General features: G+C 41.9%; 1 protein-coding gene across 1 annotated transcript in view; it reads right to left on the bottom strand.

The window, feature by feature from the left end:
* The window catches only part of LOC307064933 (uncharacterized protein), a gene marked incomplete at its 3' end in the record, with an annotated part of 176,156 nt that overhangs the window by 9,885 nt on the left and 138,801 nt on the right, over positions 1-27,470 (bottom strand). Inside the window, exons 2-6 of the mRNA XM_079721639.1 lie at positions 24,934-24,992; positions 23,892-23,948; positions 22,312-22,517; positions 21,362-21,522; positions 20,672-20,731 (exon numbers count right to left, since the gene is read on the bottom strand). Of these exons, the coding sequence (XP_079577765.1) occupies positions 20,672-20,731; positions 21,362-21,522; positions 22,312-22,517; positions 23,892-23,948; positions 24,934-24,992 (543 nt within the window). The remainder of the gene's footprint in view (positions 1-20,671; positions 20,732-21,361; positions 21,523-22,311; positions 22,518-23,891; positions 23,949-24,933; positions 24,993-27,470) is intronic.

Genomic DNA, 27,470 nt, shown 5'->3' with positions numbered 1-27,470 from the left:
GCTGGGAAACAAAAAAAAATCATGCGACTTGCTTTATTGCGATATTCACTATATTGTGGTGATCTGGACCTGAATCTGCAATATGGGATGCCTGTATGAGAGATATATAGGAAATGCAGACAGTCAGCAAAATAAATAGGAGCCAAGGTCATGCATAGAAACAATATGTACTGTACATGCTACTGTTGCTGAGATGAATAAGCCCTCTCACCATTTTCAAATTCTTGCATCATGTGCTCAAGAGTTGAAGTTCTAGAAGAAATAATCATATTGGCAAAATCTAAGATAGTTCTCACCACAAGTCCTAGAAGGAAGGGAGAGGGAACTTCAGGGACCCTAAGTTTTTGCCGTGGAAGTGAGGCGTTGTCTCTACTGAGATGGCACATGATTGAGGATTTCTTATGAGGGGAATTTGGTGTGAATAGGAAGGAGGGCAGTGGTGAGAGGCTGGACAGTCAGGAAATGACAAAAATCCTCTAGAGCTGCATGGAAGAGTTGAGACCTATGGAGATGGCAGCAGCAGAAAGCAAAAATAAAATAGAAGCTGAGTTCAAGAATTAGAAAAAGAAGAATAAAGGTTATTTATTCATTAGCAGTGACAAAATACACACCAGGGAGAGGAGGGCTGAGTTCTGAGCAACTAGGATGGCCATTCAGTCACCAGCACTCTTGCAGGCTAACTAGAGTTACTGCTGTGTTCTGGACGGCAATGACTCATGTTCCATTTGCTCACGAGGACTGGATTTACAGCAGACACGATAATTTTCTCTCCCTTTTTATTCCCATATGCATTTACAATGAACTCATCATTAAACAAAGAAACCGAGTGTGTCTGTTCTTGATATCTGAAAGAACAGACCAAACCCCACTCTGCTAAGTAATGAGGAAGTTATGCCAGGGCCAGAAATGCTGGAAGTTCTCCAAGCTGTGTAGATTCCTTGGTCCCAGTGACTGGGGAAATCCCATCTATAATCTCACACAGAACCTCCAAATTTTCCTGCCTACACTGGGTTTTCTGTTCTGGGACTTTATATTTTAAGAGATGTGACAGAAGAATCAGTGGTTTGACTACTGTGTCCACCTGTGACGCCTCAGCAGGCACGATGCACTCAAGTCCCTGGGCATGGAAGATTTTTGCGCCGATATTTAGAGAAATTATTTGTCCCACTTTGATTTTTCCAAATGCAGACAACTTTTGTTGTCTCAGAGGGCAAGACACAATGGAAGTTCTCTCCAGAGAACAAGCTCTCCTTAAACACATTAGGCTGTGAATTGGGAGTTGTAAAGTGGAGAGAACAATTAATAAAATCAATGACAACATTTAGCTTCCTGCCAAGAGTAGCTTGCCCAGTCAACAGACTGCACTCAGATGCCTGCAGTGTACGAGAACACCCCTGGGCTAGCTGGCTGCTCAGCTGGGGGACACACTAATTGCTTTTATTAATGAGGAGAGCTCCCTTTTCTCTACTGATGTTTCTTGAACTTCCATCTCATGCTTGGTTGGTGAAGCATCACTACTACAAGCCAAACCAAAGTTACAATATTTTTATACTAATCGAAATCAGCAAAGCATATTTTGAAGGAGGAGACAGGAAAAAAAAAGAGTTATATTTAATTCCTAAATGGTTCTTTAAAATGATGAGCATTTTAGAGTGTAAAATCAAGTTATTATCAAATGAATTTCAACCAGCTACAACATGTTGCCCCAAGTGCTACATGTGAGTGTTGGGGGTTGGATACTAGCTTTGAAGTGGAGCACTGGACTTGGAGTCCAAACACCAGCGTTCCTGCACCCGTTGCTCAGGGACATCCAGAGTGTCACTTGGTGTGACTGGACTTTAGCCTCTTTCTTTGTGAAAAGGGGATGATCCAGGACCACACTGTCTCACAGCCCTGGGACTGGGGTCCAGTGAGACACTGCATGTGTATAAGGTGTTAGGCAAATACAAGAGACTGTCATCTGAAACAGTGGGTCTTACATACATTCACTATGTTTATCCCACCAGAAGAGGTTAAACTACCCGTCAGTGAGGACATACTGATCTCTTAGCACAACCCAACACTGTGGTGGATGAAAGGGTTAGTTCGTGTCTCTGCTCTTACCTCTGTCAACGGCTCATTCTTCAGAAAGACCAGTCGTTTTGTTAATAGAGCCATGGACAGTTAGAAAGAAAGACACTCATTTATTCCAAGACCCGGCACGACCCAGAATTAAAAGGATTATTTTGAGGGGGATTCTTGTCCTCCTGACAATATTTTCCCTTCAAAAGAAAATTGCTTCTCCCACCATTTGGATAATAATACAAGAAAAGAAAGCATTGAGAAAATATTACATATATGGGAGAAAATATTGCATATATGTATTTCTGCAAACACTGCTGCCAATGGATGCCTGTCAATCATTTAAATTTTACCACTCTGAATCAGAACTGGTAGTTCATTGTTTTAATTGATATTTTTCTGATTACCTATGAAGTTTATAGCATCTTTTCTTGTGTTTATTACTACTTGGATTTCTTCTTCAGTGCATTTACTGTTTATAATCTTTTTTTTTTTTTTTCCTTGCGATACGCGGGCCTCTCACTGTTGTGGCCTCTCCCGTTGCGGAGCACAGGCTCCGGATGCGCAGGCTCAGCGGCCATGGCTCACGGGCCCAGCCGCTCCGCGGCACGTGGGATCCTCCCAGACCGGGGCACGAACCCGTGTCCCCTGCATCGGCAGGCGTACCCCCAACCACTGCGCCACCAGGGAAGCCCAATATAATCTTTTTAAACAATTATTTTATTGAGTTGTTATCTTTTTGTGTTTATGGATTTGTGGCAGCTTTTTTCATTCTGAATATTAATTTGTCGTCTATTACTGTATATACATTGCAAATACTTTTTTTTTCTAGTCTATGGCTTGTCCTTTATTCATTAACACTATTTAAGACTTCCCTGGTGGTCCAGTGGTTGACTCCGTGCTCCCACTGCAAGGGGCCCAGGTTCAATCCCTTGTCAGGGAACTAGATTCCCGCATGCTGCAACTAAAGATCCCATGTGCCACAACTAAGACCCTGCACGGCCAAATAAATATTAAAAAAAAAAGAGAGAGAGACTTATTGAGCACTTAGTGCTGAACAGTGCTCTAGATACTGGAATTAGAGATGTGAGAAAGACAAAGTCCCACTCTCTTGGAGTAAATAGTTTAGTGTGGAAGATACACAATAAACAAATAGCAAGATAATGTTATATAAATGTTATAAAGAAAAATAGAGTAGGGTAATGGTTATAAAATGATGTAGCATGCTGTTTTAGGGACGTCACAGAGTTCATCTGAGGGCTGACATGAGTTGATATCTGGATGAAAAACATTCCAATCTGAGGAAACAGCATGTGCAAAGGCCCTGAGGCAGAAACATGATGGCTGTGTTTCAGAAACTGCAAGGAGACCAGTGTGGCTGGAGGACTGCAAATAAAGAGAAGGGTGGTATGACACAGACTAGAGAGACAACCAAGGCCCAGGCAATTAAGGCCTTGTAAGTTACAGTCTATGGCTTTTATTTCATTGGAGAAGGGAAGCAATTAAGGATTTTGCATTGGGGAGTGATGCAATCTGACTTCCACTTGAAAAGGATCATAAGGGCTACTGTGGAGAATAGCCTGAGAGAGGGAGAGAGAGAGAGAGAGAGAGAGAGAGAGAGAGAGAGAGAGAGAATGTGTAAGGGGCTGCTGGGAAGAGAGGGAGCAGAATAATCATGTGGCAGGTTACTATAGCACATAGCAGGTAATTCTGATAGCCTAGGCAAGAGATGATTGCACCAGGGTTTTGGCAATAGGATTAGTGAGAAGTCACCAGATGAGGGATGTATTTTGAATGCAAGGCTGACAAGAGCAACTGATGGTTTGAAAGTGGGATATGCGGAACAAGAGAGAAAAGATAATTTCAAGGTGTTTGGCTTAAACACTAGGTGAGTGGTGGAGCCCTTTGCTGAGATGGAGAAAACTGGAGGGAAAAGAAAGGAACCTCTCTTGTACATGTTAAGGTTTGAGAAGCCTATTCAATATCTCACAGCTGCCTATGCCCTGGGTGTGGAGTCTAGAGTTCAAGGGGGAGGAGGTTGGAGGAAGTGGCATGAGTCTGTGAGTCAGCAGTGCATGGATGCTATTAAAAGCCATGGAACTCTGTGCAAGTCAGTGTGGGCAGGAGAATGAGGCTGTCCAAGACCAAGTCCTAAGGTGCTGCAGTACCCATTGGGGGAAAGAACAGGGCAAGGATCCATCATGGGCCCTGAGAAGAAGTGACCAGTGGGGTGAGACAAAAACCAGGGGAATGTGGGGTCCCAGAAGCCAAGGGAAACACTTAGAACAGTGCCTAATGCATAGTAAATGCTACCTAAAATTAGCCGCTACTATTAATTCTGTTTGAAGCCCTGTGATTCCCAGGTAGTCCATTATGCTCTGACCTCAAATAGGGCTGAATTCCATGACAGCTTTGACCAATAGAATATGGCAGGAGCTGTGATAGATTCCAAGATCAGATCTTAAGTGATGGAGAAGTAGATCAAGTTGAGAATTTAGAAGAAATACCACATTTGGCAACGTGAGGGTTATTAGTGACTTTGAGAAGAGAGGTTTTAGTGAAAGGAGACCCAGTTCTAAGTGGATTGCTCTCCAGAGAGAACAGCAAGAGGAGAAGGGAATGTACCAGGTGAGGAATTTTGTTTTAAAGAGGAACAGAGAAATAAGGCCGTAGCCAGAGGAAGATATAAAATCTGGGGAAGTTTTTATTTTTGTAAGGTACTTTTTTAGGATGATTTCTGGTGATGGCAGTGAGCCAAGAGAGAGTCTAAATTAATGATGCAGGAGAGAGAGATGGGACAGTTATAGAAATAAAGTCCCTGGGTAGGTAAGAAGGCATCTGATCCAATGCCCAAGTTTAGATTCTGACTGTAGAGAGGAGCACAGATCATTCATCCATTGGTAACAAAAAGCAACAGCAAATCTCCAGGGGCAGAGCGGGTAGGCTGGTAGATGTTTCAGTGGGAGGACAAGGAAGTTCAGTTCTGACTGATTCCCTTTGCTCAGTGAGATAAGGTCATCAGTTGAGGTTGTGGAGGTTTGTAAAGAAAGGAGAATGAATGAACTGTTAAACGTGGACAGTGTGGCAGCAGCATGAGTCTCTCCAGGAGGCCCCGAGGGGTCCTTGGAGGTGTGTGGTCAAGTTAACATCAGCATGGTGTTTTTAATTCAGCCATTGTTATACATTTTCGTCCATCTACATTGTTTATGTTGTTTATTTGTCTTTAATCATATGTAAGATTTTTTTTTTCTCTTGTGTAGGCAGCTCAAATCTGCTAATTTTTCCTGTATAAATTCTGGGATTTATATATTGTCAAGAAGGTTTTATTTCCACTCTAAATTATTTTTTTAATTTTTCACTATTTCTTCTAATAGTTTCATAATAAAAATTAGCATTTTAGGGCTTCCCTGGTGGCGCAGTGGTTGAGAGTCCGCCTGCCAATGCAGGGGACGCGGGTTTGTGCCCCGGTCTGGGAAGATCCCACATGCCACGGAGCGGCTGGGCCCGTGAGCCATGGCCACTGAGCCTGTGCGTCCGGAGCCTGTGCTCCGCAGGGGGAGAGGCCACAACAGTGAGAGGCCTGTGTACCGCAAAAAAAAAAAAAAAAAGCATTTTATTCCATATGGATTTTTGTATGTGTGCATGTGTCTAACTTCATTTTTCTCAAAATGGATAATAATGTGTCCCAACATCATTTTTCAAAAATCCATCCTTTTCTCTCTTAAATGCCCCGCTTCATATGTGCACGCTAGTTTTGGACTTCCATGGTTGTTTCATTTACCATTTGTCTGCTCCTGCATTATTAATACCACATTGCTTTCATCACTGTAGTATTTTTCAATATCTGATAGTAAAAGTCGCCATTCAAATTTCTTTCAAAAATTTCATAGCAAAACTTGGGAATTTTATCTTCCAGATGAAAATTACCTTCCAGATAAATCCAATTCAATATAATAATTGCCTTGTAAAACATCATTTAAAATCCTGAAGAAGTTTTGCTTGGAATGAAATTGAATTTATAGATTAATTTGGAGAGAATTAGCATTTACAATCTGAGGACTTTTCGTAGAGAGACCTGTTATTCTCAGTATTTATTTGGGTCTTCTCTTATGTTCTTTAGAACGGTTTTTTTTTTTTGTTTTGTTTTTTGTGGTACGCGGGCCTCTCACTGCTGTGGCCTCTCCCGTTGCGGAGCACAGGCTCCGAATGGGCAGGCTCAGCGGCCATGGCTCACGGGCCCAGCCGCTCCGCGGCATGTGGGATCCTCCCGGACCGGGGCACGAACCCGCGTCCCCTGCATCAGCAGGCGGACTCTCAACCACTGCGCCACCAGGGAAGTCCCTAGAATGGTTTTATAGATACTCTTCAGTGAGGAAACTCTGTGGCATTTTAAAGGCATTTTCTCACTCTGACACCATAAAACAAAACTCGTCTATTATCTTCTACAAGGCACCTTGAGCAAATTAATCTCTTTGTGCCATAGTTTCCTTATCTGTTAAAAGGGGACTGTTGTGAGGAATAAATGAGTTAGTGCAGGTGAAGCACTTAAAACAGTGTCTGGTGCTGCCATTATTATAACTCCTTTCAAAACCCCATAATCTGACTAGTCCTTTGTGTTCTGACAACATCAAACCACTGCCATTCCACAAAAGAATATGTGCCTGGGACTTGCACACGTTATTCCAAAGTGTCTGAAAAATGTAATTTCCACACCTTCAGCTTCTGTAATAAAGGAGAGAACCTGCTAGGGCAGGATACTACTGATAATTTCAAAGAAATGAGAAAGATTTCTCATGTAATCATAAAAATATGTAAAAAATTATTTGGGAACTGCTCTGTAGTTGATTTTGTGTTTGGTACCAGTTTTTTTCCTTTAGATGTTCTACATAATCTAAAAGCCAGACAAGTTAAATTTAAAAATATTTTAAAGGCAGAGGAAGACTTTGCAATAGATGAGTTCCCTGAGTATCAGTGTATTTATATATACAACCAAAAAAGTACATCCTTTGAACCAGCCATACAAACACATGACATTCATTTCATATTTAACATTTTAAGTTATACTACATTATGCTATTTTTCATGTGCATTCAACGCCGCTGCTTTTACACATAAACAGAGGTATCCATTAATCACCAGGAAGAGGAAGCCATGCAAAAGCTACTTTGGATTGCTACATTTCTCACCTAATGGTGTCATTGCCAGAACCAAAAGACCTATTAGACCCCTCATCTGTTAAAATATATTTTTCTAGGAAATATTAAATGTTCTCAGTATCAGAAGTCCCTCAGACGACTTTAATAAATGGATGCACGTATGTTACATGAAAAGTCTTCCAATATATTCTTCATTCCCCCTCTCCTTAAAAAGCAGAGTTTTAGGGGAAAAAAATTTTTAGAAACTCCTAGGTTGGCCTTAGGAAGGTGACACTCACTCTTCCACAGCTATCATTGACTGGGTAGAGAGTGAAAAGATGGCAAAAAGGGAAAACCTGCCTCTATTTCCCTACGTCATTTCTCTCTCTCTCTCTCCCACCACTGAAATAAGGGAATACATCTAATTATAGAACAGTGGGCTCTCCTTCCTCTAAGTATGAGCATTAAGAGCTTAACGGAAGCACTATCAGGGTGTTGCAGATCACTAACTCTGAGAGCCCTGGGTTCCCTTCTGGAGGCATGTCCTAACTTCCAAGAGTTGAGCACATGCTTCATAACTAACTGAGCCAGCACTGAAAAAAAAGGCAGCCTCGGTCTCTGGAGGATGTCTTCAGAAGAACATGGTAACTAGGGTACTAGGTCACGGCAAAGGTACTTCTGAAAGTAAATGAAATAGACAGAGGAGAAAATAGCACATGTAATATTAATGCAGATTGCACTCAAGAAAGAAATATGCTCCGATCACAGTGTCTCTGTGACCCGCTGCCCTAGTTTACACGCCCTTCAACTTACGCACTCCTAATCCACCGTGAGTCTATGGTTTCTGCTCCTCTCTGACGTGTTTATGTCTCAAAATTGTTGAGTTCATCTTTTTTCAGAGAGCAGGATCAACAAGATATATTAGAGATACAGTTGAGTGAAAACGGTACTGCTCGTGACCAGAGGACTGCAAATGCCTGAAATCCCATGGGGGGGGGAGGGGGTTGGCACTTCCCTTCAGTTCCTTCATCTGGGTTTGTCCAGGCCTCAAGCGCTAGCTGAGTCCCCACCCTTCCCCCAGGCAGTGGATCTTCCGCTGCTCACCAGGAGGGTGGGCTTTGAGGATTCTCAGAGAGGTGAGGAAATAGGCCTCTGAAAACAGGGCTGAGGACTTCCATCCCAGGGGAATCTGAGCCCAGGCACAGTATGTAAATGTTCCATATGTTTACCTTTATGCAAAATTAAACATATTTGTCAAAATGAAAAGTCATTATGGACTTAACCATTGTGAACAGCTAAACACCAAGCGATGAATGATGATTTAAGGAAAAAGTAGAGCAGAAGAGGCCCCAAAACACCTTATACTGCATCATGCAATAATGTAATAGTGCCCAAAAGCTCAAACCAGGAAATAATACTGCTCCAGAAAACTGGCAAGGCTCTGGGAAATAGTATTTGCCAAGAAAAAAGAGTTCCTTTGAAATGGTTATTCAGCTTATCCTAGCAGACGCCATTTTCTTTTGACCTCTGATTTCTCTGGAGAGAGCACTGCTCTGCAGATTTTTCCAGCTGCTTTATACAGTTGGAAAATGATGATAAAGTTCATTTTCCACCGCTGACTGTTCCCAAGTATGACTAAGTCCTAAAGGATCCTCCTCCTGTAGGGATACAGACAGAGCTGGGGAGCCATGGCCTGTTAGAGAGAGAAAGCAAGTCCTAAGACAGACCTCACCTTTCTGGAGTTTAACCTGGTTTGGGATTTATGTTTTCATGCAAATCTGGTCATAAAACATAGTCCACACAATGTTAGATAAAGTCTACCTTCTAGATTGTAAGGAACAAAAAAATTAAGCTACATAATTGGCCATCTTCCTTGCTCAAAAATGTCATCATTTATTACTCCGTGCCTTTCCTTTTCAGTTAAGCTGATTAGGATAAACTTAAAAGCAACAGTGCATCAAGAACAAGGCATTCAAAAAGCTGATTGATTGAAAGAAATAAGGGATTCACAGAGTGAGTACGTGCATGATGAGAAAGACTAATTAAAACAATATAGTTGGTCTGGTGTTTTTAGTTTTCTTAACAAGAAAATGCACCCCAAAACTCAATTTCATCATATGGAAAATGTGGGTTAATATAATGCAGTTGAAAGATAGAATCTATATGATTACAGGTAGAGAAACAATTAGTGAGAAACTGAAAGGTTGGTAAGAGAAATGGGAAAGGATAAAGAGACATGGGCAAGATACGATCTGGGAAGCTCCATGGAATAGAGAAAAGCGTGAAAGGGAGGAGGTCTGAAGCACATGGTAGTTTTCCAGTCAGTCACTTGTTCTCTGTAAGGGACCACTTTCATTCTGGAAAGGTCTCTTGAATGAGGTGAGTTTTTAAATGAAGGATTTGGAGAAAATGCTGAGACTGGCTGTCAGAGCAGAATATCACCCTGGAGCAGCGGGGGAGAGTGCCTGCCTGCTAAAAAGAAATGAAGGATGGAGAAAGGAGCCAGTGCCTCAGGCTGGAAGGAAGCAGTAAAACAGACACAGAGGCTGCGCTGAGGCAGTTAATATGCAGCTGCCTCAGGGGTTGGCAGGCCTAACAATAACCACATCAAAACACAGTTCGATACCGAGAGGGAAAGATGTTGTGAGGAATTTAAATCAAATAAAAATAAAGACCATCAAAGCATAGAGAGAATAAGGATGTTAAAACAATAAGGGTACCCTCTGTCTACCAGCGACATTACATCATCAGCAAACTTCCCTGCTCTAGATTCTAAAGACATTGTAACCTGGGGGACCACTCGCAACCTTCGCGTTTCCAGAAATAGCAGCAGATGATGCAAAGTTTCCCATCAGAAGCCAGACATTTTTATCTTTCTGTCATCCTTAAGGAAAAAATAAAAATCACCATAGCTTGTTTTATTGAGTGCTTCCTGTTTGGCAGGCGATGTTCTGAGTACTTCCTACATGAATTCAGCTATCTTCAGAACAGCTCTGTTTTATTATTATCCGCATTTTTCAGTCGAGGAAAATGAGGTACAGAAATGTTAAGTAACTCTCCCAGAGTCACACAGCGAGTAAGCAAGGAAGCCTGGATGCAAACTCAGGTAACCTGGCCCCAGAGTGCATGTTCATGACCAATGCATGTCACTCTCTCCTAAGATACCAGCAGCACCACTGTAGATGACCTTGGAAACTTCTGCACTGCCTTCCAAGGACCTCACTGTCATAGGGAGACAGGACACTAGGTGCAAACCGACCTGTTTCTATGAGATGCACAGTGTGGAGACAGGAGTGCACGTACTTGTGATGAGGGGAATCTGGCTCATTTACCCTCCATATTTGGTTCATTCATGAGAACGCTGACCTGGTCCTAGTCCTTTGAGAAATTTTTAATGTCGTCTCATGTGTCTTCCCAAATATGAACACCTAGTAGGCTCTTTATAAATCCCGGTTTGCTATCAGATTTAATTTTTAAAATGATAAGATGCCTAAGATATCGCACCAAGTACTCAGTGTTTTATACACTCTTGTCTGTATAGGTTAGACCTTAAACTTAACTGGATTTTCTAATTATTGCCGGTTTTGTTTTTCTGAAGCCTGATATTGGGCTTCTGGATTTGCGAATTTGCAGAATGTGTTCCTTCATATTTGTCCTTTTGTGAGCAGTACAATCCATTGCTGATTTACAAGGTCAGGTTCACCTCACAGTAACTGCAGGAGAATGGACCAGGTTTAGAAAGGTGGAAGAGAGGAATAATAATAGGATGTGTGCGAACTGAAAAAGTATATATAAATACATATTCTAAATAGAGAAAGGGTATCTGAGCAAATCAGTTATAAAAGACTCTAATCTTTCACGAGAGAGAAAAATGCTGATGTTGATGGGAATGTATTTCCTTTTATTAATTTGATAGGTGTCTTCTCCTTGAAGACAGTATTCACCACTTAACAGCTTTAGCAATTCTCCAGGCCCTCAGTCCTTCCTTGTCTTGGTAATTTTGGAACACAATGTGGCATCTTCTTTCTTGGCTCCAATAAATCGCAGGGTTTGCTGCTTATCTTCTTTAACAAGAGTTCTGATTCTTTTATAAAAATGGGCCTCTGAGTGTAAAAGGCAGTCTAAGCCCCTAAAGATATCTTGGGTTGAAGAAAGAGAGAGACTTTCGAATGTGGCAATAAAAAATAAATTACACAGCATTAAATTTACTAAGTAAGCAAGATAATAGAGTCTGAAACCAGGGTGCTGAGTGAGCAAGCTTCCACCTTAGTCAGAACTGAGCTGTGATGTGACCTGCCATGTGTAAGATGCATTATTGAGATGGCATCTGTTATCGGCATTAGTTATTCAGTTTGTATGACAATTTTCATTACTAAACTTCTCTTTTCCAAAGCCTATAACTCAGTGGTAAAGATTTATATCTTCCATTATTTTTAAAGGACCAAATTTGGCATACAAATTCTAGTGCTTAAAATGGAATTTTATTTCAGGAGAAAATTGGGCTGCATTCAAGTAAGATTCTATTGCATATTACAGAAGCTTACTAGCTTAACTGTTATGTCTAAGCATAAGAGAAATAACTGATACTGTGTGGGATAATATTTTTATTCCTACATGCACAACGCAAACAGCCTTGCAACCATATGAAAATATCGATCTGGCAATTCGGGACCCCCCAGAAGTTTCAATTCCTTTTCTGGGTGCCCACTGAAGGTATTTCTGGGAATGAGAGTCCTAGAATAAAGCCTCAGTATAGCCTTCATGTTTTAAGGAAAGCCAGGGGGACTTGTAAATGTGAACAGCCCACAAGTGAAAACAGAGATGAGATGGATCCCACCACTCAGCTGGCTCTAAAGATCCAGGGCCAGGAGCAGGTGTGCTCAGGAGCTTCCAGTGGACACAGTTGTGTGTGGTGTGGTCTCTCCCCAGTGAATTGAGGTTCACAGTGTCATTATTGGACATCAGGTCATTGGCCCAAGACAGCATTTGTTAACATTTAAAAAGGCATGCACCCTTTTGAGACACTTGATAATGTTGCCATTTCACTGAGACTCTAGTCTTGTCCACAGTGCTCAAGGTCAAGTCGTATTAAAATGGACTTATTAAAGCGGCCACCGTAACACATGACTTCTCATTTCTTTACTTCTTTTTAATTAGTAATTAATTAATTAGATATATTAGATCCTCCTCTAAAAACAGGTTCTAATTGGAGGGAAAAGAGTTTGAGGAAAAAATGCCTTTCACAGTGCCTGGTACATAGCAGGATCTCAACACTGTTAGTTCTCTAGCTGGGTTACTGGTTGTGAAGATGGAGCCAGGGAAACTAGTGTCCCACCCTTACTGGATTCTCTACCCACTTGACAATGTATATTCAGGTTTAGCTTGACCGTAGGTCTTTGAGAGTGATTGGGAAAAATCCCACTTGGCTAATTGTCCAAGAGAAGGTGAAATTGTTACTAGCAAAGAGAAGAAAGGTTATAAGGGACAAGGAATTCATAGAATTATTGACTCATATTTTGCATGAGATTATTTTTTCTTTAGGTTGTTAGTATCCTGAGTCTTCATATATCTTATTGTTTATTTTGCATGCCGTCTTTCCCACGGTCTCTCTTTGCAGACAGAACTCAGTCTTTTTTTTTTTAAAAAAAATCTTTATTGGAGTATAACTGCTTTACAATGGTGTGCTAGTTTCTGCTTTATAATAAAGTGAATCAGCTATACATATACATATATCCCCATATCTCCTCCCTCTTGCATCTCCCTCCCACCCTCCCCATCCCACCCCTCTAGGTGGTCACAAAGCACCGAGCTGATCTCCCTGTGAGATAGAACTAGTCTTCTTTAAGGCATCAAGAGCCCCCAGCCTAGAGCTTCAAGCCCCTGGCTGGTTCATCAGACTGAAGATCAGTCTTTGTTCCAAATTGTGACACACAGTTACTCCCTCTCTGCAGTTTCAATCAATGCCAAGCACACAATTACTTTCTTTAGATTGCTTTAGCATAGTTTGGAATACAATAAATTGATTCAAGTTGCACTTCACATTGGGTAGAAAAGAAATATATACTCTTTCTGGTCCATTTGCCCAGCAGTAGATACTCTTTGGATGGAGTGAATAACTAATCATACAAATTCTAAGTAGAGCACAACATGCTCTATTCAAAGCAATGTATGTTGACCATATCACTGAGTCTCGAATATCTTTAATCTATCACTCTATTAGGAACTGGAGTTAAAGGAAATCAATTGCCTGTGAATTACAAGGTAAAATTTGCTTTGTTAGATATTATTAATTCAAAAAAATTCCAGCCTATTTGGAGAGATTTCAGTTGAAGGCAAGTAGTGCCTTTTGGCCATTTTCTTCTTACTTTAGACCCCAGGCACTTAAGTGTAAATCTATTAATGAACGATTGGCATTCCTAAAAGCTTATTACATCTAAAAGCTTAAGACTATCCATGTGCCTTCTTCCTATCAACACAGTTCCCTTTCATTTTATTCATGTATAGTTCTTTTAGAACTAGAAATTCCTAGCCAATGAAATCATTTTATTTCTTAGAGGAACTGTGAGTGAGAAGAAAATTGGTTCCATGTAGATTGTAGTCGTGTGCTCAGCTGGCACTTCACATTGTGCTGGGCAGCAGAGCTCTGTCTGACGTACAGAAAATCATGCTAAAAAAATCTGACTTGCCCTAGACGCAGAAAGACAGTGTGGCTCAAATACCACATGATACTCCAGGTCTCGCTGAAGGTCCCTGAAAAAAGACCATGTGTCCAGCCCTCCACACACTGTCACACTGGCCCTGTGGCCAAAGCCACCTCAGTCTTCATCAAGAGTAACCATGAAGGAACGGCGACACCAAACAAGACTAGGGCACTGAGAGTGCTTTAGAACACCACCTCTCCCACCTGCTGCGGGGCGATGCTGACAGCGGACCCAGGAGCCACCGGGCCATCCTCTCTGTACCCTTCATCCACTCTTTCTCTACCCCTCTTCATGCTCTCACACCACAGAGGACCTTCTTGTCTCAGAGGAAGCCAAGCGTCCTCACTCATTTATTCAGCAACGTTATTGAGCACCTCCTGTGGGCCAGGTTCAGCGAAGTGCTCAGAGTCAGCTCTTTACTGCAAGGGGCTCTTTATTTAGGAGGGGAGGTTGACATGGAACCACTGACAAAACACTGACTTAAATGCAATGCTAGAGGTTTGTTCAGTGTTGAGGACTCACAGAAAGGAGTGAACAGTTACGCTTTGGAGGAGATGAGTGACCAGGGAAGAATAAGGATAAAGAGGTGTGTCAGAGCAGTCTGTAGGGGAAGACACGTACATTTTATCTAGGCACGCAAGAAAGCATAGGAGTTTACTAATAAAGTAGTTCACACTCTGAATGATATAATCATTTTTCTGGATGTCCCACAAAAATCTCAAACTGAGCTCACTACCCCGAACCACCCACTGACCCACACTCAACCTGCTCTCCTAATTGATTTCCCCATATTGGTTTTCGGTATCATTAATCAGCAACATCAGGTCTTGAAACTGGAGGCAACTTTGATTTCTGTGTCTCCTTTATACCTCCCATCCTAAGATCTCTGGGATGAATCCATTTTACTCAAGAAATGTCAACTTGACCCATTCCCTCATCTTCTTCTCCAGAGAAGCCCACGTCAACCTTCTCTTGGACTCATTACCGTAGACTGTTTACTGCAAGTTACTTCTTAACAAGGAACAGATAACATATATTTTCGGCCTCCAGCTGTATTGAATGCCCCCTGTGTATGCCCTGGGTAAGCTATGCTGCACCACTGGGTGTCCTGCACTGATCATGCCCCTACCTTAGTTCCTGTGTTCTGCTGTAGAGTGTGTGCGTGTGTGTGCGTGTGTGTGTGTGTGCGCGCACGTGCGCGTGTGTGCTCACATGTGTGCACATAGGCTTGCAGCCTGGAAATTCCTCCTTTTTGCTTTAATGCAACCCCCCTGAGTGGCCTTTTCATATGGAAAACTCCTTCCATCATTCTAATCCACTGCTGTGTCTATAATTTTTCTCACCTCTCTTACCCATACCTTTAATGGAACACAGCACAGTGAATTGTAAGGAGTTACTTGAACAAGCTGAACACAGTAGGATACAAGTAGAAAGTAACTTGATTTTTTTTTATTACTGCCTTTTAAACTTGCTCTTTTGAATGTTTTTTCCCCTTATTCCCTTATGTAATCTTGGAGTGATCCTATAGCTTTTACAGCATTCTCGGGTATTAACAAATTGTGTAGGCTTGCAGAAACGAGAAGTGTAGACAAATCTATCAATAATTGATTCTGTCATTCAACAGAAAGCACAGGGGGCTGGGAGTGGCAGTAGTGAGTTCAGAGAAAAGTTCCTGTGTCACGTGGCTAATGTGGTTGTATCCTGGGGTCAAGGCCAATTGTTCATGTCCAGCAACCACATGTTGTCTCTTTCATTTGTGGGGATTTGGTGGGGTCTTCAGAGAGCCACCCTGCTTGTCCTCTGCCACTTGGACCATCTTACTATCATTCCCCGAACAAGCTAAGCTTCTCCCAGCTGGCCATGAATGACCCCTTCACCCCAGCTTCTGGCCATCCACCCAGCAGGATCTATCTCTGTTGGTCACCTTGCCTCACAGATAATCAACTCCACAGAAGGTTTTTCAAAATAAACTTTTAATTTTAGAATAGTTTTAGACTTATAGAAAAGTTGCCAAGATAATAGAGTTTCCACATACCTCACATCTAGTTGCTTTTATTGTAAACCTCTTACATCAGTGTGGTATGTTTGACACAACCAATGAACCAATATTTACACTTTATTATTAACTAAAGTCGTCTATACTTTATTCAGTTCCTTTTTTTTTTCCCACCTAATGTCCTTTATCTGTTTCAGGATCCCTCACTAAATTTAGTCCTCATGTTTCCTCAGGCCCCCCATTAGCTGTAAAAGGTTCTCAGCCTTCTCTTGGTTTTGATGAGCCTGCTGATTTTGAGGCATATTGGTCAAGTATCTGGTAGAATGTCCTTAATTGAGGACATTCGTGATTACATTGGAGTTACCGGTTTTGAGGAAGAAGACCACACACAAAGTGCCATTCTCATCACATTATATCACGAGTACACACTGTCTACATGACCTTCACTGTTGATACTGACCTTGATCAGTTGGCTGACGTAGTGTTTGTTCAGTTTCTCCACTGGAAAGTTAGTCTTTATGTTTCCCGCCTTTCAACACTGTACATTTTGGAAAGAAGTCATTATGGGCAGCCCATATTGAGGGAGTGGGGTGTTATGGTCTACCACTCTGAGGACAGAGTAGCTACAGAAATTATTTTTCGCACACAGCTTCTTCTGCATAGGTGGGCTGTCAATTATTGGTCTCTGAATTTGGGGCCTCTGCCCCCTAAACTCTAGGGAAAGTTGTATTCAGTGTCCTGTTATACTGTCACAGTTCAATGATTCTGAAATTGTGGCCCTGGACCAGCAGCATCAGCATCTCTGGAGAGTTTGTTGGAAATGCAAATCCTCAGCCCCCACCCCAGACCTTCTGAATCAGAGACTCTGGGGCTGGGGCCCGGCAGTCTGTTTTATCAAGTCCAACACCTGGTTCTTTCTTTTTTTCCAACACCTGGTTCTGATGCAAGCTGAAGTTTGAATACCACTGTGGTTAACAGTTTATGTGTACTCTACCCTGAAATCCCATCAGCCAGCCTAGCACATAACCTGACACAGGGTAGGAGCTCAAAAATGAGCTGCAGGGCTTCCCTGGTGGCGCAGCGGTTGAGAGTCCGCCTGCCGAGGCAGGGGATACGGGTTCGTGCCCCAGTACGGGAAGATCCCACATGCCGCAGAGCGGCTGGGCCCGTGAGCCACGGCCGCTGAGCCTGCGCGTCCGGAGCCTGTGCTCCGCAACGGGAGAGGCCACAACAGTGAGAGGCCCACGTACCGCAAAAAAAAAAAAAAAAAAAAAAAAAAAATGAGCTGCAATTTTCTTCTATTTTATTCTCTGTCATTGAAATTGCACTCTTTTTTTTTTAACGTCTTTATTGGAGTATTATTGCTTTACAATGGTGTGTTAGTTTCTGCTGTATAACAAAGTGAATCAGCTGTACATATACATATGTCCCCCATAACTCCTCCCTCTTGTGTCTTCGTCTCATGGGTGGGGTTGTGTTCCTGTCTTCCTAGTTGTTTGGCATAGGGTGTCCAGCACTGTAGCTTGCTGGTCATTGAGTAGAGTTAGGTCTTAGCATTGAGATGGAGCTCTCTGAGAGAGCTTTCGCAGTTTGATATCACATGGGGCTGGGAGGTCTCTGGTAGATGAATGTCCTGAACTCAGCTCTCCCACCTCAGAGGCTCAGGCCTGACACCTGGCTGGAGCACCAAGACTCTTATCATCCACCCGACCAGTTACATGGGGAGTTTCTTGCCTTTTGGGAGGTCTGAGGTCTTCTGCCAGCGTTCAGTGGGTGTTCTGTAGGAGTTGTTCCACGTGTAGATGTATTTCTGATGTATTTGTGGGGAGGAAGGTGATCTCCGTGTCTTACTCCTCTGCCATCTTGAAGCTCCTCCACTGTCTTAGTTTTTAAAGGTGATATTAGCTCCTTGCTGTTGTTGGGCCTTGGGTGCTTCCCCATCTTTTATGAGTTCCTTCAATTCTGCTCATACCTCTTATTAAAATCTCTTTAGTTAAAACTTTTTGAGTATGCCATCCATATCCTATCAGAACCCTGATGGATACAGTGCCCTCAGATTTTATTCATTTTTGTCAAGGACTGCAAATGGAACACTTTTTACCAAAGAAGAAAATTACTAATGATGTGCTTTTAGGCTTTGGTTATTTGAGTGTGAAGAACCTCCCAGTACTGTTCTGAAGAAATAGCTGGATTTATTGTCTGTGTACATTATGTGTGCCAGAATTATGCCCAGTCCATTGTACATTATCCATTTAATTCTCAAAATAATAATCATGAGGTTTTGTTATTTCAATTTTACTGGAAATCAAAGCTCGGAAAAGTTGTGACTTGCATCATATTGCAAAGCTAGAAGAAACGGGAGCACTGGGACTGGAGCATCTGTATGATGACAAAACCAGGGTCCTTCAGGCCCTTGTAGTCCCCAGGCATTGTCCCTTTGCATAGGTGACACTACAAATAGTCCACAGGAAGGGGGTTACTGGCCAGTCTGAGGCAGAGGACGAAGCCCTAGAGATATCTGCAACACAGCTTCTGCTTCATGTACAGGAACAGAGAATTTAGCAGGGGTCTGACAGCGCTACAGTGAAGGACAGGGTGGGGAGAGAGATTAGAAGTCAAGGTTAAGGGCACAAAGAGTCACAAAAAGTGTGTGTGTTGGGGGCTTCCCTGGTGGCTCAGTGGTTAAGAATCTGCCTGCCAATGCAGGGGACACGGGTTCGAGCCCTGGTCTGGGAAAATCCCACATGCCGTGGAGCGGCTAAGCCCGTGAGCCACAACTACTGAGCCTGCGCGTCTGGAGCCTGTGCTCCACAACGGGAGAGGCCGCAACAGTGAGAGGCCCGCGCACCGCGATGAAGAGTGGGCCCTGCTCACCGCAACTGGAGAAAGCCCTCGCACAGAAATGAAGACCAACACAGCCAATAAATAAATAAATAAATAAATATTTAAAAAAAAAAAAAAAAAGTGTGTGTGTTTAGGATTAGGCTGTAAACTCAGAAGGAACTTGTGTAATATTTATAGATGAAGAGGAGGACAAAAATAGACCCTGTTGCAATTCAGTTTCCACAAAAGAGGCAGTTAGGAGAGACAAATATAAGGATGGTATCAGTTAGCATTTGGAGAGTGAGTGAGATTAAGCTAATTTGTCAACTCTCCTTGCTGAGGCTTCTTTCTCTAGCCTAGTTGCCCCTGGGCAGATGATGGCAGTCACTAGAATATGCCAAGACAGCACGTCCAGGGAAGCAATGCCAGATGGAGGCTGTAATCATTATCCCACTAATTAATGGCATTTCTCCTCCTGAGTACAAACGCCAGCCCCTAAAAAGGGAACAGTGGATCTCAACTCAAAGTCTCCACTGAGCACGGCAAGACTTTGCCTTCCATAAATAGCATCCATAAGAACCTGCCTTGAAAAACACCTTTTAGTGAGTGGTTCATATAGTCATAAATAAACAAATGCCTGTTGAATAAGAGGGAATGGGAATTGTAGCTAGATTGAAACATCACCTTCCTGATTACAGGGCACTGAAATTGTGACACGTCATCCCAATTCTGTGGTTTGTGCCAGGGAGACCATGGTAAAAAGCCCTTGTGGAGCTTATCACACTGCAGCAGGAAGGTTAGACAAGATAGAAGTAAACTTTCACATCACAGTAGGTGCCATAAAGGAAATAAACAAAATAGGATGGAGAATAGTATGGTAGTCAAAGCCCTCGGAGGAAGAAATATTTGGGCACAGACTTAGAGGATTAAAAAAAAATACACACACACACACACACACACACAGAAACTGCCCATTCAAAATACACAAGCAAAGTTTTTCAGGTGGAAAGAGCAGTCAGGGCAAAAGTATGGATTTGGGAAGGTTCTTGGTACTTTCGAGTTCATGGCCTGAGCACAGAGTGCAAGAAGGGAGAGGGCAGGAGATGAAGCTGGAACGAAGGGTCAATTTGAGACCACGTGTGAGCCCTGGAAGAGCCCTGGGCCTCCCGGCACCATGATTCTACGAGGCCATCTGGCCCCGGGTTTCAGAAGGTGGATGCACTTTCTTTGTTTGCTGAGGATCAGGTTCTGCTCCTGGCAGGCTGTCGGTAGACCTCTCACTTGGCAGGTACAGGCTCCCTTGACTTCATAAATGCACAGCCTGTAGTCAAGAATTTCCAAATGTGATTAAAATGAAACTGCCATGGAAGTCAGGCTTGGCCGCCTGTCTCTCAGGTACTGAGAAGGAAGAGCGCCTTCCGGACCTGGCAGGTAACCTCAGTGACATTGTTTGGAATAGATTTAGGAAGGGCTGCCAGGTAGACAGGAGATTTCAATAACTGTGCAGCCAAATTAGTAATTAGAAGGACTGGGTACTGGGGATGCACCATGGAAAACTTCCTGACTCTCAATAGTCGGAGTCATTGAGATAAATGAGCTCTGAAAACAGTGCTTCATTTGAGAAGGAGCACATACTTCATGATTAACTCCAGATGACCACACTCCCCGGAGACTGAGCAAACCCTGTTCCTGGAAATCAGTAAACGATAACTTCTCAATAGCACTTTGGGCCAGTTCAGCCCTTGAACTGTTCAAAAGAGGGAAGAATTGGCCCAAAATGTCCTATATCAGCAGAGAAGCAGAGATAAAATACATTTTCCTGGATAGTTTTAGTTTGGATCCAAGGTCAGCAGACCAAATCGCTACAATTTCCTTTCTCAGTGGTTAGTCGTGCCATGGAAGAGATGGTTCCAGAAGGATAAACAAAGGTAATGCTTTAAGTAAACAGACTGTACCTGCTCGTGAGAGTAATGACAGTCCACAGCCCGCACGGCGACAGCCCGCTTACTCTGTGGCTGGTTTTAATTGAAACCGACAGAGCTGTGGAGCTGGCTGGGTTTTGCATAAATCATCATCGGTAATACACTTTCAAGGGTAATCACGACATTAATATACCAAGCAGGAAGTGAAATAATTAAAATTTAGCATAGTGAGGTATTGAAGTTTCCAAAATTAATCTGAAGCACCTTTCCTCAGTACAAATGAGCAATTGCTTCGATCCATAGAAAAGGACATTCAAAGAAATACTGCATTACATAGTCCATCAGCAACAAAAGAAATTCCACTCTTCTTCCTCTGCTGCAAATCATCTGCTTATATTTTAATTCCTTTTCCTTTCTTCTCTGGTGGTGCAGGGTTTTTTTTGTTGTTTTTTTAAATTTGTTTTACCTGCCTTTAAGCTAAATATGTGTCAAAAAGCCATGTAGATTAGAAATCACGCAAATTTGCGAGTGTTAGAGAGAAAAACTGTCCCCTTATGATCTTTAGGAAGACAGTTCCAGCCCAGAGAGTGAACATGGACATGTACAACAGGGAGAAACCTAGGGTGATAAACATCTCACTTCAGTATATCTGCTTAGAAGGTAATGAAGTATCCAGGCTGGATCCCATAGTGAGTCACAGGGGTAAGACACTCAGTGGCTCACTTGTTCTGATGGAGTAAGCATCTTTAATGCTTGATGCTTTAAAAGATGATAAGCAAAAACCTCCCCGTCGTAATATGTAATCTCATAGGCAGGCAGCTTGAGAACAGCAATATTTTGCAGGGGACCACACCCCTGTGTTCCAAGTCCAGGAATACCTTGACCTAGAAGCACAAAAATAGCAATCAGACATTGAGAAGGGGCTCCCTCCAATGGGCAAGATCCCGGTACCCAGACAGCATCCCAGCTAAATGCCAACCCTCCTCTGAGCTGTAAAGCAGGTAAAGTCAGCCTCTGTAAGTTAGGAGTGACTTACCTCTTAACTCACATTGGTGTTATTTCTTTTCTCCTCAATATCACACCTTCCATTGGGAGTTAGGGGCCTAGGAGTATCTGGAGGAAAAAGTGGTACTGAACTCCCGTCACCCTTGTGATAATTACTTGAACAGGCAATTTCATCTAGACTTCACTGACGAGAGGGGACACAAAGAAGAATGTCCAATGGTGGAATATCAGACACTGGGGAAGGTGAATTAGCAGTGAGACATGGGGTAGTGCCCCATGCCTCTTACATCACATTGTTCAAATCATACTCCCCATGCTGTTTGTATGTAAAGCCAATTCTTAGGACTTACCATTTGAAGCAAACACTGCCATTTCCTACATTAAAAAATTCCCTAGTGGGTTTGGTCACCCTCAGGTGATGGGATATGCAAGAATAAGTGTAGAGTGAGGAGAGTTGTCTCCCCTCCAGGAAATGTGCAAAGTGCCCTATTTATAAATGACTGTGATGGTACAGCAAGAGACATTTGCTTCCAGATTTTATTTTGGTTTTGATCAGGTTGAATTTTGATAACTTTGTCATCAAGCATAATTAACAAAATAATGTAATTATGGAATACATGGCACAGGTGAAACTTAATTATTTGGACTCCCAGGAAATGAGCTCTTACAAGCAAAGTAGCAACTTGAAGGAGGATCAGGAAACCGTGTGTCATCCTTCTCTGATTTAGCGGTGATGCCATCTGTACTGGGCTGAATCCAAGCAAGCAACCAACCAGCCAGGAGGCTAAATGCAGGAGCAGTGGGTTGCAACCCCAGGGAACATCTGGTCCCTTGAGCAGCCAAGGCAGTTCCATAAATGGTGCGAGCGGTGGGCCTTCAGAGAAAACATAAAAAATGAAAAGTTTAACATTTTCTCCTGCCAGCTAACCTTCCCTACTTTGGCTCTCTCTCTCTCTCTCTCTCAAAAATATAAGGCAGAGCCTATTATAAAATAGCTGCTTTAGACTGTTTGCGTCCCCCCAAATGCATGTGTTCAAACCTAATCCCCAGTGTAATGATATTTGGAGGTGGGGCCTTTGGGGTGATTAGGTTATAGGAGCAGAACCTTCATGATGGGGATTAGCGCTCTTATAAAAGAGACCCCAGAATGCACCTTTGCCTCTTCCTTTGGTTGAGAACACAGACACATGAGAACCAGGAAGCAGGTGCTCACCAGACACTGTACCTGCCGGCACCTTGAATTTGGACCTTCCAGCCTCCAGAACCGTGAGAAGTAAAGGTCTGTTATTTCAGTCACCCAGTCTGTGGTATTTTGTTATAGCAGCCAGAACAGACTTAGACAGTAGTGATTAGGGAGATAAAGTTCTCTAGTAGACAATGCATAATTTGAGAACAGGAACTGGCACAATGCATGACACCAAGTTACCGTTCGATTTAATAAGTGAATTTACTTATTAGTTCTGCGCCAACTTGGGTCTGGACTGAGGAATGACTCCCTACAGAGACCAGACCCAGAGATTACAGAGAGTTCCGAGTTTTTCCTCCCCTCAAACCAGGGAATTTTAGAAGCTGCTTCAGAGGCTGAGTCCTCAGGGGATAGTCCCAAAGTAGGCAGCTGGACAGAGATGGCAAGTGGGGGATCCCGGCATGTGTTTGCCATCAGATAAAATTAACATTTGTTCACTATGGAGAACAGTATGGAGGTTCCTTAAGAAACTAAAACTAGAGCTACCATATGATCCTACAATACCACTCCTAGGCATATATCCAGAGAAAATTCAAAAAGATACATGCACCCCAATGTCCATAGCAGCAGTATTTACAATAGCCAGGACATGGAAGCAACCTAAGTATCCATCGACAGATGAATAAAGATGTGGTACACACACACACACACACACACACACACACACACACATATACACATACTCACACACACAATGGAATATTACTCAGCCATAAAAAAGAATGAAATAATGCCATTTGCAGCAACATGGATGGACCTAGAGATTATCATGCTAAGTGAAGTAAGTCAGACAGAAAGGGAAATATATGATGTCACTTATATGTGGAATCTAAAAAAAATGATACAAATGAACTTATTTGCAAAACAGAAATAGACTCACAGACATAGAAAACAAATTTAGCATTACCAAAGAGGAAGCGGGGGGAGGCATAAATTAGGAGTTTGGGATTAACAGATACACACGACTATATATAAACTAGATTATAAAAAACAAGGACCTACTGTAGAGCACAGGGAACTATATTCAGTATCTTGTAATAACCTATAATGGAAAAGAATCTGAAAAAGAATATATATACAAAGTCATATATATATGACTGAATCACTTTGCTGTACACCTGAAACTAACAAAACATTGTAAAGTATACCTCAATAAAAATAGTTTAAAAACAGTTTTAAAAAATTAACATTTGTGCCAAAATTTCAAGTAGTAACTCACTTCAGTTTATGCAGACAGCAGAGGTACATGGAATATGGAAAAAGAATAAGCAAAGTGCCAGGTATCTTTGGAGCATTCATTGAAGCCTATTCATGTAGGATGCAAATGAGTTTTTCTTTGGGTTTTGATCTTAAGTTTCACCTCAAAAGGAAAATGCCTTTTTATTTGGCTTGTTTGCAATTTTTTTAAAACTTATTTTGTAAATATTTTATAATATTTAAAACAGTATATAATGAGGACTCTATGCCTCTTGCAGCAGAAAATAATTAATAGTACTTGGCACTTAATGGCACTTTTCATCATTAAATCTCTTTGTAGACATTAATTAAGGAAAAGATACTTCATCTTTTTAAAGTTGGTGTTAGACTCCTGTCAGTGCATTTCATGAATATTGGTTGTAACGGTAAGTGAAATATTTAGAATCCAAAATACAATCTGCCAAAGTTTTGCTTCAAAGGTAAAAATAAGCCTTTGTATGTTTTCCATTATACTTTGCGCCTTTGAATAGGTTTGTAAATAACTTTTATTCATGGCTCTGTCTTAAAATAAGTTTTTTCTTTGATTATAACTACTGCGATGCCATATTAAAAAACAAGTATTTTATGAAGTATTTTGAATTCTTCAAATGTAAAAGCTTCACGAATAAAGGCACCAAATGTACTCATGTTCATGGAGAAACATTCGTTCAGTTGGCAAAGTCAGAGCAGCCCCCTGCTTTTCTTCCCTGGAAAGTAGAGGGTTCATTTGGTGAGAGATGATCTGTTTAGTCGTTCTCCCTCCTCCGCCTACAGGGACAAACGTGTTCATCTCCAGGGCCAAACTCACGGCCTTGTTTCAGTGGTCCTCTTCTTCCAGAAGTCTTTCTGTCCATTTGTTTCCAATGCCTGGAATATTTAAGATAATCATTTCATATAATTTGAAGCAATAAACATTGCCTCCTACTTCTCATATAAAATAGTTACCTGCAGGCCAGGATCCTCATTTTTCTTCATTTCCATCCTCACTTGTGTTTACGTCCTTCACTTCTATCTTGGAGACGAGCCCCTGTCTCAGCCAACCTCATTCCTCCATCAACGTAAGTGCTTCCCTTTAATTCCTCCAGCAACCAACTTCTTAAGTTTGTCATTCACATCTCTCTCCCTACTCATTCTTTGCAGGCATTCTTTAAATGCAAACCGTATCTGTTGAATGCATCCCCCCTAGGTACCATCTCGCCCTCTCTACGTGTCGGGCTTTCCACAAGAGCAGCCTTCCATATGAGCAGCCTGCGTCATCGTCTCCAGTTTCTCTGCTCCCAGTTATTCTTGAAATAACATCAGCTGCTTTCTGCCCTCACAACTCCACTCCTTGCCACCCCATGAGGCAAACCAGCCATCACCTACCTGCCGACTCCATGAGGTACCTTCCACCTAGCATCTCCTGCCTGGGCTCCTTCAATATCATTCCTCCTGGTTCTCCATATACATGCTCAAGGCTCCTTTTCAGTCTTTTTCAGGGTTCTCATCTCCCTGAATGTTAGTGTTTCCAAGAATTCTTTCCTATGAATTCTAACCGCTGTCTTCATCCTCTCTGAGGGACTCCATCAATCCTAGGCTGCAACTGCATCTACATGTTCTGGCCCGTTCTGCTCTGTTTTCCAACATCCTGTTTCCTTTGCCTGGGGTGTCATTCATTCTTGGTGAGTCTAAAGAGAACTGCTTATCAATCTTCAAGACCCAGTTCAAAGAGAATTCTCAAATGTCCTTTCTTTCTTCGTTCCAACCTCCACTTCCCCCAACCCTGACAGAATAAGTTGTTCCCTCCCCAGCGCTCGCACGGCACCTTATATGTATTTGCCTATGTGTGAATGAATGTGTGTGTGTGTGTGTGTGTTAATATGTCTATACCTGAAGATTTGTCAAGGAAAGGGATTCCAGCTTAATTGTCTTTGAATTCTCAGCACATAGAATAGTTGCAATAAGTCAGACTAAGACGACTTTCATATTAGAGGATGGGAGAGAATAATAATGTGGATTTGGTTCAAGGTTACTTTTTCTTTGTTTTACTCCCAAAGCAGCTAATGAACAATGCAAAGGTTATAAATAAGACAAGGACACTGGGAGTGAATGTAGCTCCCATTGCTTCTCTTTGTATCTTACAGAGATATGCCCAATTTTTGGTGGCACTGGCAGGCCACACAAAGTGAGACATCTGTCATGTCAGAGAAATGGAGAACTGTAATTTTTTTATGTCCACAGCCATGTCAGCACCCAGAAATATCTTTTTCCACTATATAAGAAAATAATTTTGCAGCTCAACTAAGTAACATCTAGCTTAATAGCCAGGGTCCTAGCCTCAAAATGCTTGCCATGACAGTACTGGGTCAAACTTTGTCTATACTTGTACATTAGGGCCTAAGAATTTTCATGTTTGTCCATTTATCAGTTTTTCATGGTCAGGCCAGGCCAGGCCTATGTGATTGTCACAAATATTGAATGATTAGTTAGCAAATGAGTAAATGACCACCTGGTTAAAGTAACGCGTTGACTGTGTAATCCATTGCCCAGTCACCCAGTGACAGAGGGGGTGTCTCAGACACACTGGGTATAACTAGTAAAAGCTTCTTAGCATGAATTACTTGAGATAAGCAGTTGTCTGAGATAACCTAGGGACCTGAGTCCAAGAAGACTGACTGAGTTTGAGGAATGACATTTGCTTTTTCTTTCTCTCACTGTAATTCTGATATTCCATTATATTTTTAGACTGTGGTAATATGAATGATGACTTATCTTGATTCCATTAAGAAACCCCCTTGTGAAGGATTTAAGAATAGAGTGGATGAAGGTACGTGTGTATGTATGTATGTAAATTCATTCAGAGAAACTCAAAATTCATTCTGTTTAAATTGAACTTTATTACCTAAGAATTCTATTTTATATAGTATCTCTTTTGCATACAGAATAGGTGCATTGCTACTGATAACTTCAACAAGGATTTAATAACAACATGGCCAAATATCTCTAGGGATACAAGAGAAATATAGTTATCTAAATAACAAACGTATATGAACAGACTTCTATGTACCAAGTACTATGAAAGACTGGTCTTCAGATTCTAGGAACTTACAAATGTGTTGATAAGGCAAAATATATACATGTGAAACATTAGGGAAGAGTATATATAATCTTGTGTTAGATTACGTGATTCAGATGAAATTCAACAGAATAAGAATGATGTGTGAGAACACCATGGACCAGCACATTATTGGAGGAGCAGTAGACAGTTCTGGGTTTAACTCTACCAGTTAATTTTAACCTTAGGCAGGGCTTAATTCATTTCTTTTTTTTTTTTTTTTTTTTTTTGTGGTATGTGGGCCTCTCACT

Source organism: Hyperoodon ampullatus (assembly GCF_949752795.1).
Source record: "Hyperoodon ampullatus genome assembly, chromosome: 16".
Taxonomy (NCBI): Eukaryota; Metazoa; Chordata; class Mammalia; order Artiodactyla; family Ziphiidae; genus Hyperoodon; species Hyperoodon ampullatus.
The sequence above is the reverse complement of the archived record's forward strand: the minus strand, read 5'-3'. Positions and strand labels throughout refer to the sequence as shown.